The 13409-nt window shown below is 40.2% G+C and overlaps 1 protein-coding gene across 5 annotated transcripts in view; it reads left to right on the top strand.

The window, feature by feature from the left end:
• Positions 1-13409, top strand: part of Vps54 (VPS54 subunit of GARP complex) — an 88711-nt gene that overhangs the window by 21197 nt on the left and 54105 nt on the right. For all 5 annotated transcript variants that reach the window (XR_008217424.1, XM_052734731.1, XM_052734732.1 and 2 more), the window contains 3 exons: positions 1076-1154; positions 4369-4403; positions 13008-13139. Coding sequence is in view for 4 of the 5 variants with exons in the window: in XM_052734731.1 (XP_052590691.1) it covers positions 1076-1154; positions 4369-4403; positions 13008-13139 (246 nt within the window). In the remaining variant the exon portion in view is untranslated. The remainder of the gene's footprint in view (positions 1-1075; positions 1155-4368; positions 4404-13007; positions 13140-13409) is intronic.

Here is a 13409-nt window from a genome sequence, read left to right as displayed (position 1 = left end):
CTCAGCATGCTTCTTTAAATTGTGCTTTCTGAATGCAAGAATTGAATGCTGAATTTGAAATGGCCTATCACTCACTTTTAACTCAGCAAGTAACTATTATTAATATCTCAATTACCAGTTCAGTCTTTAAAAAAAGTCAAATGACACAGTGGAAAATATGTATCTATTAATGAAGGCTAACTCTACGTGTGTGTGTGTGTGTGTGTGTGTGTGTGTGTGTGTGTGTGTGTGTTGAACTCTTACTTCACTGTTTTGCCCAACTGGCCTCAACTGGTCCTTTCACTTCAGCCTCCTTAGTAACTAGGATTATAGACATGAGCCATTATCCAGCTCAATACGTATTTATAGTTTTATAATTACTGCTTTTAATATTTTTAAACTTATAAGCTTAATTTAAATATAGCTGATTTTATTTCACCTGTTACATTGTTGATTTTATGGGAATAGGTTGAATATGGCTATATTACTGACATTTAATATGTATAATATATGATTTATAAGCAGTTTTCTCAAGTATTTTTATATAGAACCTACAAATTGCAAGTTGAAATGAATAGGTGCTACTGTGCATTGTTAGTGTGGTAGAAATCTAAATCACTGTCAGAACCGGTATTGGCAAGAATTGGGAGCAATAGAAGCTCTCATTCAGTGCTGGTGGGAATGCATTGGTATAGCTGCCTTGCCAAACAATCTGTAAGTAAGTAACTGACAGAATGCTCCTAGAGCTCTGAACTCTACAGGCTAAGTGTTTCCTTGTCTCCACCTGCCACTCTCCCATGTGTCTTTTTTAATGCCATTCCTGGAAAGAAGAGAAACTTTCATTATTTTGATGCTTGGGTAAAACCCATTGCTTTACACAAGCTAGGCACGTGTGTGCTACTGAGCTATAACTCTGTCCCACAGATCATAGTGATACTTGATTCCGTTTCTATTTGTATTTAAGTTCAGAGGCTAGTGATTTTATAGTAAGTTTCAGAAGTAATTTGGTATATTTTAATTATGTTGTAAAACGTGGATGCTTGAATAATCATATTTCTACATAGCATTGATTATTACTTCATTGTATTTTTATTAGAGAGAGAAGATTCATGAGAGATGTAAGAATATTTGTCCTCCTAAAGATACCTTTGACAGGACTCTTTTACATATTCATGGTATGTATATATATACTATTTATAGATAATAAGCACAGCTCAACTATTAAAGATCAAATTGTTAACATTGGAACCTTGTTTTCTATCATATCTACAGTTTTTATTTTCAGTAAATTATTTGTGTATTTTTGTGGTGCTAGGGATTGAAACCTGGGCCTTGTGTATGCTAGGCTGTATTTCTAGCTTTTATTTCTAGTCATTAACTTTACAGTTTAAGACCATAATTTTTTTTTACAAAGTTTCTTAGAGAATGATCATGACTGTGATAATAGTGTAATGCTTCAGTTTACAAATATTTAATTTCTTGGTGCTTGGTGGATTGCTTGTTGCTTAAAAATAAAAGAGTAAGAAAGACTCTTAGCTCTCAAGGAGTTTAAGGAAATGAACCAATAATTGCAACACCATATATTAGTCACTTCAGCTTTATAAGATTGCACACACACCCTTTCTTGCTAAGCTTAAGAAAGTGTCCCATAGTTGATGATTCTGACCTGTGTTTTAAATTAGCTAGTGTGAAACATTTATGTATTTGGTAGGACTTATGTGTTTCCTAGAAATGAATATGAATGAACACACACGCATACACACACACACACACACACACACACACACACACACACACACACACACACAAGAAGAGTGTATACAAAGCCATAGAGTCAAGAGAGAATGAAGCATGTCCAGAGATTTGCAAGCATCTCATATGTTGGTTCTACTAGGAGTAAGAAATGAAGTTAAAGGAATAGGCAAGGGGTCAGGTCATAGGGAATTTTGTATGTCATGCTTAGTAATTTTACTCTTTCTAAAGACAGTATCAGACTACAAACTGTTATTAGCCATGTAGCTAGAGTTTTCCTGCTTGGCCCACAGTCAGGACAAATTTCTCTCACCCGCCAGTCCCACAGCCACTCAGACCCAACCAAGTAAACACAGAGACTTATATTGCTTACAAACTGTATGGCCGTGGCAGGCTTCTTGCTAACTGTTCTTATAGCTTAAATTAATCCACTTCCATAAATCTATACCTTGCCACGTGGCTCGTGGCTTACCGGCATCTTCACGTGCTGCTTGTCATGGCGACGGCTGGCAGTGTCTCCTTCCGCCTTCCTGTTCTTTCTTTTCTCCTCTCTGTTAGTCCTGCCTATACTTCCTGCCTAGCCACTGGCCAATCAGTGTTTTATTTATTGACCAATCAGAGCAATTTGACATACAGACCATCCCACAGCATAGCCAGGCATGGTTGGATTTGTAATTGTACATTTCCTAATGAAAACAGTTAATAAGTTATTATATGGTGGTAAGACTGGAGACGAGAAGATAGTTGGAGGCTATTGCAGTAATACAAGTAAGAACTGATGTGACCCCAGTAACAGAGTGGAAGTAGAGAAGAAGTTAGAACAGATAGCTAAGTAGCCTAGGCACAAGTCTTAATGATCAGTCAGTGTTTGGTAGTGAAACAAGAGTCAATGGTAACTCCTATATTTTATGCTTGGGCAGCTGTCTACGTGGGGAGTCCAGTTCAGGGAGAGAGGCAGGAAGCATTCTGGAAGAGCTGGAGGCTAGTTGAGCTGCCAGTCTGCAGTGAAAGACAAATCTGGTTGACAACCGAGAGCTCAGGATAGGCTGAAATGTAGGCATGGTGGTTGGTATCAGAGAAACTATCATACGATCGACAGGCGTGTAGTTGAGTCTGAGGGTGTCAATGGGATCACTTCCATAGGGTGTGAATAATGAAAGGAAAGGACCAATGATAAAATGCTGTGAAATGGTCACACTTAAGGGGCAGTTAGAAAATGAGGTACTCTTGAAGGAGATTAAAATAACAAGTGGTCAGAGAGAGAGGAAAATCAACAGTGATTTCCACAGTAGAAATGAAAAGCTACAAGAGTCTTAGCTAAGTGACAGTGACACTTCTGCTGAGAAGTCTCCTAGAATTTGACAGATCTTAAACTGAGCCTTTAGAGCAGAATAGTGGTTACAGAAACCTTGATACTATGTAAGAAGGGTGTACATGGGCAAGAAATGCCGACTGTCAGTAGGGATGAGGTAAGGTACTGATTGGTTGATGAGCTCTGAGAGGATGAGGCAGGAGAGGCATTTGCATAATGCTGAACACCTGTGTTTTCCTTACATTTTGCCTCTGAGGTTGTTCCCTTGCTTCAACCCACTCCTGGTCCTAGGTTTTATCTTCTCAGTTTTGTAAATAGAAGAGAATGAGCATATTTCCATGTACAGATAAAAGAATTCGCCGGGCGGTGGTGGCGCACGCCTTTAATCCCAGCACTCGGGAGGCAGAGCCAGGCGGATCTCTGTGACTTCGAGGCCAGCCTGGGCTACCAAGTGAGTTCCAGGAAAAGGCGCAAAGCTACACAGAGAAACCCTGTCTCGAAAAAACCAAAAAAAAAAAAAAAAGAATTCATTTAAGGAAAGAATTTGAAGCTATGGAGAGGCAAGGTGATGTATAAAAGCAGACTCACAGAAGAGACATGCAGGGGTAGAGTCCAGGTGTAGAGAGGCCAATTTGAGAAAAAAAGAGATATGTTATCAGAGATTGGCTTGGCAGGATGAAGACAAAATTAATTGTAGATAAATTTGTAGGTCACATAAACTAAGATGTCAGAAAAGAAAATTAATATGCTATCAAAAATCGGCCTTTGGTCAAAAATTCAGAATGAAATGGTAGATATTTTAAATAAAATAAAAATAATATTTCTAATTGAGCATGGTGACACACAACTATAATCCTAGAACTTGAGAGGCTGAGGCAAGAGAATTGTGAGTTTGAGGGTAGCTTGGGCTGTATAGTAAGTTCCAGGCCAACTTGGGCAATGAAGCAAGACCTTGTCTCAGAAAACAAAAGTAATTAACAACAACAATAACAAAGCCCCATCTTTCTATTTTAGAATTTAATATAGTTTTTAAAACCACATAGCTACCATACCTAAATTTACAAAAACTTAATGAAAAGAGCGTCAGAAATATTTGAAATGGCTCCAGCTGTTGTTGCTAACTGGTAAGTTTATTTGCAACATTTGTCTTGTTCAGTATGGCCTGCTGTAGTGGAGATCGTAGGTAGATTGAGGGATACTTGAAGGACAAAACTTAAATTTACCTAGTTAACCCAGTGAAATATTAAAGTTTTCCAAATATATTTATGAATATAAAATGAAAACAAATATGAAAAATTGTATTTCCCTTTTACTTTTTTTCATAGATAAATCCAGGACAGATCTGGAACAAGTACCTAAGGTAATGAAGCATAAAAATAAGAATTCACTTTTAATATCTAGTCTTTAATTTTGCCTTATAAGAAACTTTCAATTGACTCTCTTTTGACAAGTTAGATTATTTTGCCCTTCTGAGGAAGTGTGTGTATATTTGTGTATATATGTAATTATTTTTTACTTTAATTTGAAGATTTCAGATAAATGATTCTTACCTCTTTGTTTTTATGTAAAATATTTAATCAGCATGCACAATATTAGGATTCATTATGGCATTTTGAAACAAAATTTGCTTTTGTTGATTCTCCCCTCTCTTGTTACCCCATCTCCCTGACACTCCCTTGTACCTTCATAGCCTCCTTTTTCTTTTCTTGTACTTATGACCTGTTGAGAACCCCACTTCCTTAGCCCCTCTTTCCCCCCTCTTAGTCTCTTTTCTAGTTTCATATGTCTGTCCCTACTAACACCATTTATGTGTAAACATTGCAAGCAAGGATCTGCATATGAGAGAGAGTGTAGTTTTTGTCAGAATTTCTGAGTCTGTGTTACTTTGCTTAATATACTTTCCAGGTCCATCCATTTTCCTGCAAATTTCATTATTCCACTTTTCATTGTAGTTAAAATTCTCTTGTGTTTATATATTACATACCACATTTCATTATCCCTTTATCTGTTGGTGGAATGGTGGTCCCATTTCCATTCTATTGTGACTAATTCAGCAATAAACATGGCTCTGCAGGTGTCTCTATGGTGGGCTGTTGAGTAGTCCTTTGAGTGTTGGCCCAGGAATAGTATAGCTAGGTCATATGGCTAGTTCTGTTTTTAATTTCTGAGAAGCCTCCATACTGATTCTTTAATGGCTGCTGGGTTATACTTCCACCACATGAATAAGGGGTTCTTTTCTCCCATATCTTTGGCAACATTTGTTGTCTTTTTTCTGACTTCTGACTTGGGTGAGTTAGGATCTCAAAGTAGTTTTAATTTTCATTTCTCTGATGGCCAAGGATGTTGAACACTTTCTTAAAGTACTGATTGGTCCGCTGTCTGTCTTTTTTTCTCTCTTTCAAACCATCTATTCATCTAATTATCCTACTCATTATTCAACAGTTTTGGATTTGGGTATTTAATTTTTGCTCTTCATATATTCTAGATATGTATTTCCTATCTGAAGTACAGCTGGTGAAGGTTTTCTCACTCTGTAGGATGTCTTTTCATTCTGCTGATAGTTTCCTTTGCTGTGCAGAAACTTTTTAAGTTTCATGTTGTCTTATTTGTTAATTCTGGGGATTATTTCCAGTATGATTGGAGGTTTGTTCAGAAGGGTCTTTCCTGTGTCTAGATCTTGATGTGTGTTCCCTGTTTTCCTGCAGCAGCTTCAGTACTTCAGGGTTTAAATTAATTGAGTACTTTGATTTTGTTCACTGTTAGTGCTATGGGTCTGTTTTCATTCTCTTGTAGGTGGATGTCCAGTCTCACCTGTACCATTGGTTGACGAGGTTGTCTTTTGTCCAGTGTACACCTTTGAGGGCTTAGCTTTGTCAGAAGTTAGGTGGCTGTAGCTGTGTGAGTTTATTTCTTTGTCCTATGTTCTGTTTCATTGGCCCAAATGTCCATTTTGGTGCCAGTTCTGTGCTGGCTGTGCCGCTGTGGCTCTGTAGCACAATTGGAGCTCAAATATTCTGATACCTACTGTAAGTGTTCTTTTGCTAAGGGTTACTTTGGCTATGTGTGCTTTTTTTGTGTTTCCATATGAATGTTTTTTTTTCTTCTAGTTCTGTGAAGAGTGTGATTGGAATTTGGATGGGTATTGCATTGGATCTGAGGTTGTTTGTAGTTGTATATCTATTTTCACAGCACTAATTCTGCCAGTCCAGAACAAGGAAGGTCTTTCTTCACCCAGTCTCTTTGACATTCTTCTAGTGCCTTAAAGTTTTCATTGAAAAGATCTTTGACTTTCTTGGTTAGCTTTATTCCTAGGTACTTAATTTATTTTTTTGAGCTGTTGTGATTAGGGTCATTTTCCTATTATAATTCATTAATTAATTTTTCATTTTCATTTTTTGAGACAAGCATTTCTCTGTGGAACAGCCCTGGCTGTCCTGGAACTCCCTCTGTAGACCAGGCTGACCTTGAACTCACAGAGATCCACCTGCCTCTGCCTCCTGAGTGCTGGGATTAAACACATGTGCCAGCTTGCCCAGCTACTTTTCCTAATTTCTTTCTCAGCAAGCTTGTTATTGATATTTATGAAAGATAGTGTTTTTGTTGGTTGGTTGGTTTGTTCTGTTGTTGTATTTTGGAATTTTGTACTCTGCACCTTCATTGAAAGTGTTTATTCTAAAAGTCTTCTGGTAGCATCTGTAAGGGCTCTTGAGTATAGAATTGTTGTCTGAAAATAGAAATACCATCCTCCTTTCTTAGTTTTATTCCTTTTCTGTCTTTCTTTTGTCTTGGGGACTTCGCTAAGACTTTGAGCACTCTATTGAGTAAGAGACAGTGGACACCCTTATCTGGCTTCAGATGTTAGGAAATGTTTTCAGTAGTTTCCCATGTTGTATAATGTTGGCTGCAGGTTTGCCGTGTATGCCCTTTATTATTTTGAGGTATGGTCTGTCTGTGCATAATTTTTCAATACGTTTGTCCTGAAAGTGTGCTAAACTTTATCAGGTGTCTTTCCTGCATCTATTCCAGAGGACCAGATAGGTTGTTTGTTTGTTTTCATTTTCTTTTGCTTCTAGGGACTTTTTCTACTTTCATTCTACAGTGGATAGTATACAAGGAGTCCTCTCAGTGTGTGCGCTTGTGCTTGTTAATGGCGATGGGATCAGTTTAGGTTCCGTGTGCTTCTGAGATGACTGTGCATTCCCTCGATGCTGGTTGGACTATTCTGTAGATATTTGTTACATACAGGCAATCCATGGTGTAACTTACCTTTCTTTGCTGATTTTAAGTTTGGGATACCTGTGTAGACATGAGAGTGAGGTATTGAACTCTGCCACTGTTACTATGTCAGGATTTATGTGATCTTTGTCTTTCAGTATCTTATGTAACTAGGAGCACCCATATTTGGTGCATAAATGGTTGTAACTGTTAAGTTATTTTTTGGTGAATCGTTCCCTTTGCTCAGTGTCCTCTTAAAAAGTGTGTGTGTGTGTGTGTGTGTGTGTGTGTGTGTGTGTGTGTGTGTGTGTGTGTTTTTGCTTGTGTGTTTGTGTGTCATGTATGTGCATGTTGTTGCTCAAATTCTAAATGGTCTTATAATAGCCTGGAGCCAGATGTTAGGGTAAATGCTGAAAGATCAGAGAGACAAAAGAACAAGCCACAGCCACCTCTCACCTCACCAACTCCACGAATCCTCAGACTGAAATTCTCTGAGTCCTCAGCCGAAAGGCTCTAGTTCCTGTCTCCTCACACCTTTTATGACTTTCTCCACCCAGCCATTTCACTTCCTTCCTAGTGCTGGGTTTAATGGCGTATGTGCTTCCCAAATATTAGGGTTAAAGGTGTGTGCCACCACTGCCTGACCTCTGTGTTTAACTCTGGCTGACTCTGTCCTCTGACCTTCAGGCAAGCTTTATTAGAGTACAACAAAATATCACCACAGCAGGTGGCTGTGAAGGCCAGAGGCGGGCATCAGATTGCCTGGGACTGGAGTTGGAGACAGTTGTGAGTTGCCTAATGTAGGTGCTGGGAACTGAGCCTAGGTTCTTTCTGTAAGAGCAGCAAATGCTCTTAACTGCTGAGCCATCTTTCCAGGCCCATGAGTGTCCTCCTTTATCTCTTTTGATTTGTTTTTATTTGAAATCCATTTTCTCAGATATAAAAATAACTTTTTTTTAACTGCTTGTTTATTGGCTCTGTTTGCTTGGTAGATCGATTATACTCGATATTCAGTCTTTAGGCATCTTTGCTAGTTGAGTGGGTCTCAGTTTTTATTTACATTTGAGATTATTTTTTAAAAATCAACCTTGTTATTTCCTTTGATTTTATCATGAGGTCCTGGCTGACTGGATTATGGCTATTTCTTTGCTTCCTCCCCTCTTAGTTTTGGCGGTTAGCTGGTTCACTGGGTTAGACATGACTGATTCTCTCCCAGCTCTTCTTCGTTCATCTGTTCTTTCAGGGAATGTACTCATTTATTAAGTATATTCAGGGCTTGTTAAAAGACGCGTTTAATATAGATTGTAAGCAAGAAGGTTAAGAGAAGGAATGAGGTACTTGGGATAAAGTAGGGACACCCAAGAGCACGAGTGTGTGGCTTTCTCTGAGAGAGCGAGCTGCTGCCCCATACAAGTGGGTTCTCTTGCACATGCCCCTCCGTGTAGAAAGTGGGTTCTCTTGCACATGCCCCTCCGTGTAGAAAGTGGGTTCTCTTGCACATGCCCCTCCCTTGTAGAAAGTAGGTTCCCTTGCACATGCCCCTCCCGTGTAGAAAGTGGGTTCTCTTGCACATGCCCCTCCGTGTAGAAAGTGGGTTCCCTTGCACATGCCCCTCCCATGTAGAAAGTGGGTTCTCTTGCACATGCCCCTCCTGTGTAGAAAGTGGGTTCTCTTGCACATGCCCCTCCGTGTAGAAAGTGGGTTCTCTTGCACATGCCCCTCCCGTGTAGAAAGTGGGTTCTCTTGCACATGCCCCTCCGTGTAGAAAGTGGGTTCTCTTGCACATGCCCCTCCCGTGTAGAAAGTGGGTTCTCTTGCACATGCCCCTCCCGTGTAGAAAGTAGGTTCTCTTGCACATGCCCCTCCGTGTAGAAAGTGGGTTCTCTTGCACATGCCCCTCCCGTGTAGAAACTGGGTTCTCTTGCACATGCCCCTCCGTGTAGAAAGTGGGTTCTCCTGCACATGCCCCTCCTGTGTAGAAAGTGGGTTCTCTTGCACATGCCCCTCCCGTGTAGAAAGTGGGTTCTCTTGCACATGCCCCTCCGTGTAGAAAGTGGGTTCTCTTGAACATGCCCCTCCCGTGTAGAAAGTGGGTTCTCTTGCACATGCCCCTCCCGTGTAGAAAGTAGGTTCTCTTGCACATGCCCCTCCCGTGTAGAAAGTGAGTTCTCTTGCACATGCCCCTCCGTGTAGAAAGTGGGTTCTCTTGCACATGCCCCTCCGTGTAGAAAGTGGGTTCTCTTGCACATGCCCCTCCGTGTAGAAAGTGGGTTCTCTTGCACATGCCCCTCCGTGTAGAAAGTGGGTTCTCTTGCACATGCCCCTCCCGTGTAGAAAGTGGGTTCTCTTGCACATGCCCCTCTGTGTAGAAAGTGGGTTCTCTTGCACATGCCCCTCCTGTGTAGAAAGTGGGTTCTCTTGCACATGCCCCTCCGTGTAGAAAGTGGGTTCTCTTGCACATGCCCCTCCCATGTCGAGCTCCTTGAAGACTCTGTGGTGCTGGCTCTGCTGTCATCAGCTGCCCTCATGTGTGTTTGCCAGAACAGCCAAATGTACTGACCGGGCGGAGGAGAGCTGCCCCGGGGAGAGTGCTCCTGGCTGGCAGCTGTTTGCTTCTGGACTTGCAAAGTCTATTCGGGTTTGCCTGGCTTTTCGGGTGGCCGAAGTTACGTGATATTCCTGTCTTTGTGAGGTGTCATTTTTTTCCTTGGCAGCTTTCAGCATTGCTTCTTTACTTCATATTTTAGTCATGGAGAAGAAGTTCTCTGAGAAGCCAGGTCTAGTTTGGATTCCAAATGGCTCTTGGCTAGGGTTTGGCTAGTGGCCCCTTTGCTCCAGGGTTAGGGAGTCTTCTGCTGTGATATCATTAGGTGCTGTTTGTCTTCACCTTCCCTCAGCCCTCCTACCCCACAGAGACTAAGGATGCTCTCTTGAGCACCTCTCTGGAGCTTCTTGTATCCCTGTTTCTAAAATGACAGGAAATTTACTTACGGTTTTCTTTTTCTTTTAAACATTAGTAGTCTCTTCCTCATCACTAGCTTGTAGGTGTGTCTTCTTTTAAAATCATAAATACTGTGGATTTTACCACTCCTGCAGATTACTAAGAGATAGTTTCTTCTTATGAACTTCTGTTAGATTGAGTAGTGTACCTCAGCCCCCACCTCTGGAGGATGTCTGTTGTTTTCATCAGATTCTCGGGAGGGTTGTGACAGAGACAGGAGGGTGGGAGACGGAGGAAGGGAGAGCACTTGGAAGGTGAAGTTGCAGCTGTCAGTCAGCACTGGGAATGGTTGGCCCCGCCCCGCTGTGACCTGTCCCTTGGGCTCTGCCCTTGCATGTCTCTTGTAAACCTCAGCCAGTGTGGCTGGTGCCCGCTTTACCTATGCCGCCGTTTCTTCGAAGACCTTCCCCACCCCCGCCCCTGTATTTAAATCCTTCAAAATTTTCTTCTAAAAGGCAGTTTTCCATGTGTTTTCTTCTTTCCAACTGAACACAATTTACTCCTTTGCCGAAAGGAGTCACTAGGGAACCTGATCCTTAAGAAAATTGCTATTCTTTTTTTTTTTTTCCGAGACAGGGTTTCTCTGTGTAGCTTTGGTGCTTTCCTGGAACTTGCTCTGTAGACCAGGCTGGCCTCGAACTCACAGAGATCTGCCTGCCTCTGCCACCCAAGGACTAGGATTAAAGGTGTGAGCCATCACCGCCCGGCTGAAAATTGCTATTCTTGTAAGATATTTATACATTGCCCCTTACTGTCAACAAGAAATAGGCTTCAGAAACCTTCCTCCCCTAATACCAAAATGTACCAGTGCCCAGTCCCTTATGTACTGCATGAAATTTGCACATATGTGCCTGTGCAAAAAAAACTTAATATAGAAGCTTTTTTTCCTGAATAATTTCAATTCTCAGTTGAATTACCTGATGTGGAACCTAGGAGTACACAACATTAAACACACACACACACACACACACACACACACACACACACTCACTCACTCACTCACTCACACTCTATCACACTCCTTGGATTGATAATTCTTGAGATTAGAAGCTGGGTAGTAATTTATCTCTACTTCTTCCTTAATACCTAACATAATGGACAGTTAATAGATATTTATTGAACTCATTCTTTTAATTATAATATTAAAGCATGGATTAGAAAACGTATTCCTACTCCTAATTAGGTTTTTCCTTATTGCATTCATACTAGTTTTTTTTATATAGATGTAATGAATTAGTAAATGAAATACAAATATTAGTAAATTAAAATGTGTTTTCAGCTCTTTGTTAGATGTTAGGGAATACAGTAATTGATAAGTTTGGTTATTAATAAATCAAACTGTAAGAACATGTGGTCATCACAGATGCATATTAAATAATTTTTGAAATTTGGGATATATAATTAATTGTATATGGTATACTTGTCTTCAGAGGTGGGATGGTTAGTGTCTGGATTGTACATAGAGACATATTTTTACTGTTTTGATTGGGTCTTGTTCTACAGGAAGATAAGCAAGAAAGGGCATTTTAGGCTGAAGGATATCAAGTTAGTTAAGCCTAAGAAAATACAGAAGGTGATTTGTACTGCTAGAATGTAATGTATAGGTGGGGGCAGTGATAAAGGTATAAAGAGGTAAGTGGGACAGTCTGCCCTCCCTCCTCCTATCTCCCCAGTAAATGATGAAATTTAGATGCTTTGTAGATTATTTGGTCTATAGTTAGTTCATGGGTAGAAATCCACTGAGAGTTTTAAACAGGGGAGTTAATAGATTGGTACCTCTGGCACAATATAGATTTTCTCTGTGTTAGACAGGGATATTAGTAGGTAATTCCTGTAAACCAGAGATAAATGTGGAGTTAAATTGCTTAGTGCTGAGAAGATGAAGAGAGAAGACACATGAAATCCTTAGGAAATCACTGTTTAGCTAGATGTGGATTGTGGGGATGTAAACATTCGTCATAACTGAATTTTGGGTTCTAGATTTTTGTTTATTCTGAACATCATTTCTGAAGGAATTTTTAGCAGGAGAAAGAAGTTGGGGAAAACTGATACTTGACATTTTTAAAAACGGTTGGTTGGTTGTGATGTATGATTGGATTCACTGATGCGGGCTTACAGCGATCCACACTGGTCAAGGCAAAAGCACTTTTCTATCTTTATTCCGTTGTTATTTATTTACTTTTATAGATAGGAGCCCACTGTGTGGTCCAGGCTGCCTGTAGACTCACTGCTGACCCCAAACTTGTGGCAGCCCTCCTCCCTCAGCTCCTTGAATACTGGAATTACAAGCATGCTCTACCACTTCAGCTACATTTTTCTCTCTTTCTGTTATGTTGTGTTTTAGGTTTGTTTATTTAATTTTGTATGCTTGCGTGTTTTTCTTGTGTTATGTATGTGCACCACGTGTGTTCCTGGCACCTGTGGAGATCAGAAGATGACATCTCACCCCGGAACTGGACTTACAGATGGTTGTTAACCTCTGCGTGGGTGCTGGGAACCAAACCCAGGTCCTCGGCAAGAGCAACAAGTGCTCTTGACTGTTGAGCCATCTCCCTAGCCCCATTTGTCTGTCTTATATGAGCATTTTAATTTGGTGAGAAATAGTTTTTGTGATTGAGATTTTTGCTTTTGCCTCTCATATTTAAGATCCAAGTTAATTTTGTTTAATGGTATTATAATGTTGTTGTAAGGGCTAATGGATATAGAGAAGATATTTAACTAATTTGGGACAATCCATTCTTTTGATAGATTTTTATGAAACCAGATTTTGCCTTGGACGATTCCTTAACTTTTAATTCAGTTTTACCCTGGTCTCATTTTAATACTGCTGGTGGAAAAGGAAATCGTGATGCAGCTTCTTCCAAGTTGCTTCAAGAAAAGGTAATTTCTTGCTGACTTTTTCCATACAGCAAACTTTATTCTGGTTAGGTGGTTCTAAGTTTTAGAGTTCAGATTTCTTTATTAAGCTCTACCTTAGTTCTCGCCTCCTCTCTCTTCCCTTCCCAGCCCTATCTCTCCCTTTTTTCTCTTTCCTGTTCCCTTTCCTCTTGCTTTCTTTCTTGGTGTTGAGTTTGAACCTAGGACTTCATCCATATTAGGTCAAGTACTCTACCACTAACTACCTCTCCTACCCATTAAGTTCATTTTTGT

This window comes from Peromyscus californicus, unplaced genomic scaffold (assembly GCF_007827085.1).
Source record: "Peromyscus californicus insignis strain IS unplaced genomic scaffold, ASM782708v3 Scaffold_13__1_contigs__length_99412109, whole genome shotgun sequence".
Classification (NCBI taxonomy): Eukaryota; Metazoa; Chordata; class Mammalia; order Rodentia; family Cricetidae; genus Peromyscus; species Peromyscus californicus.
This window is presented reverse-complemented; position numbering and strand designations above follow the sequence as displayed.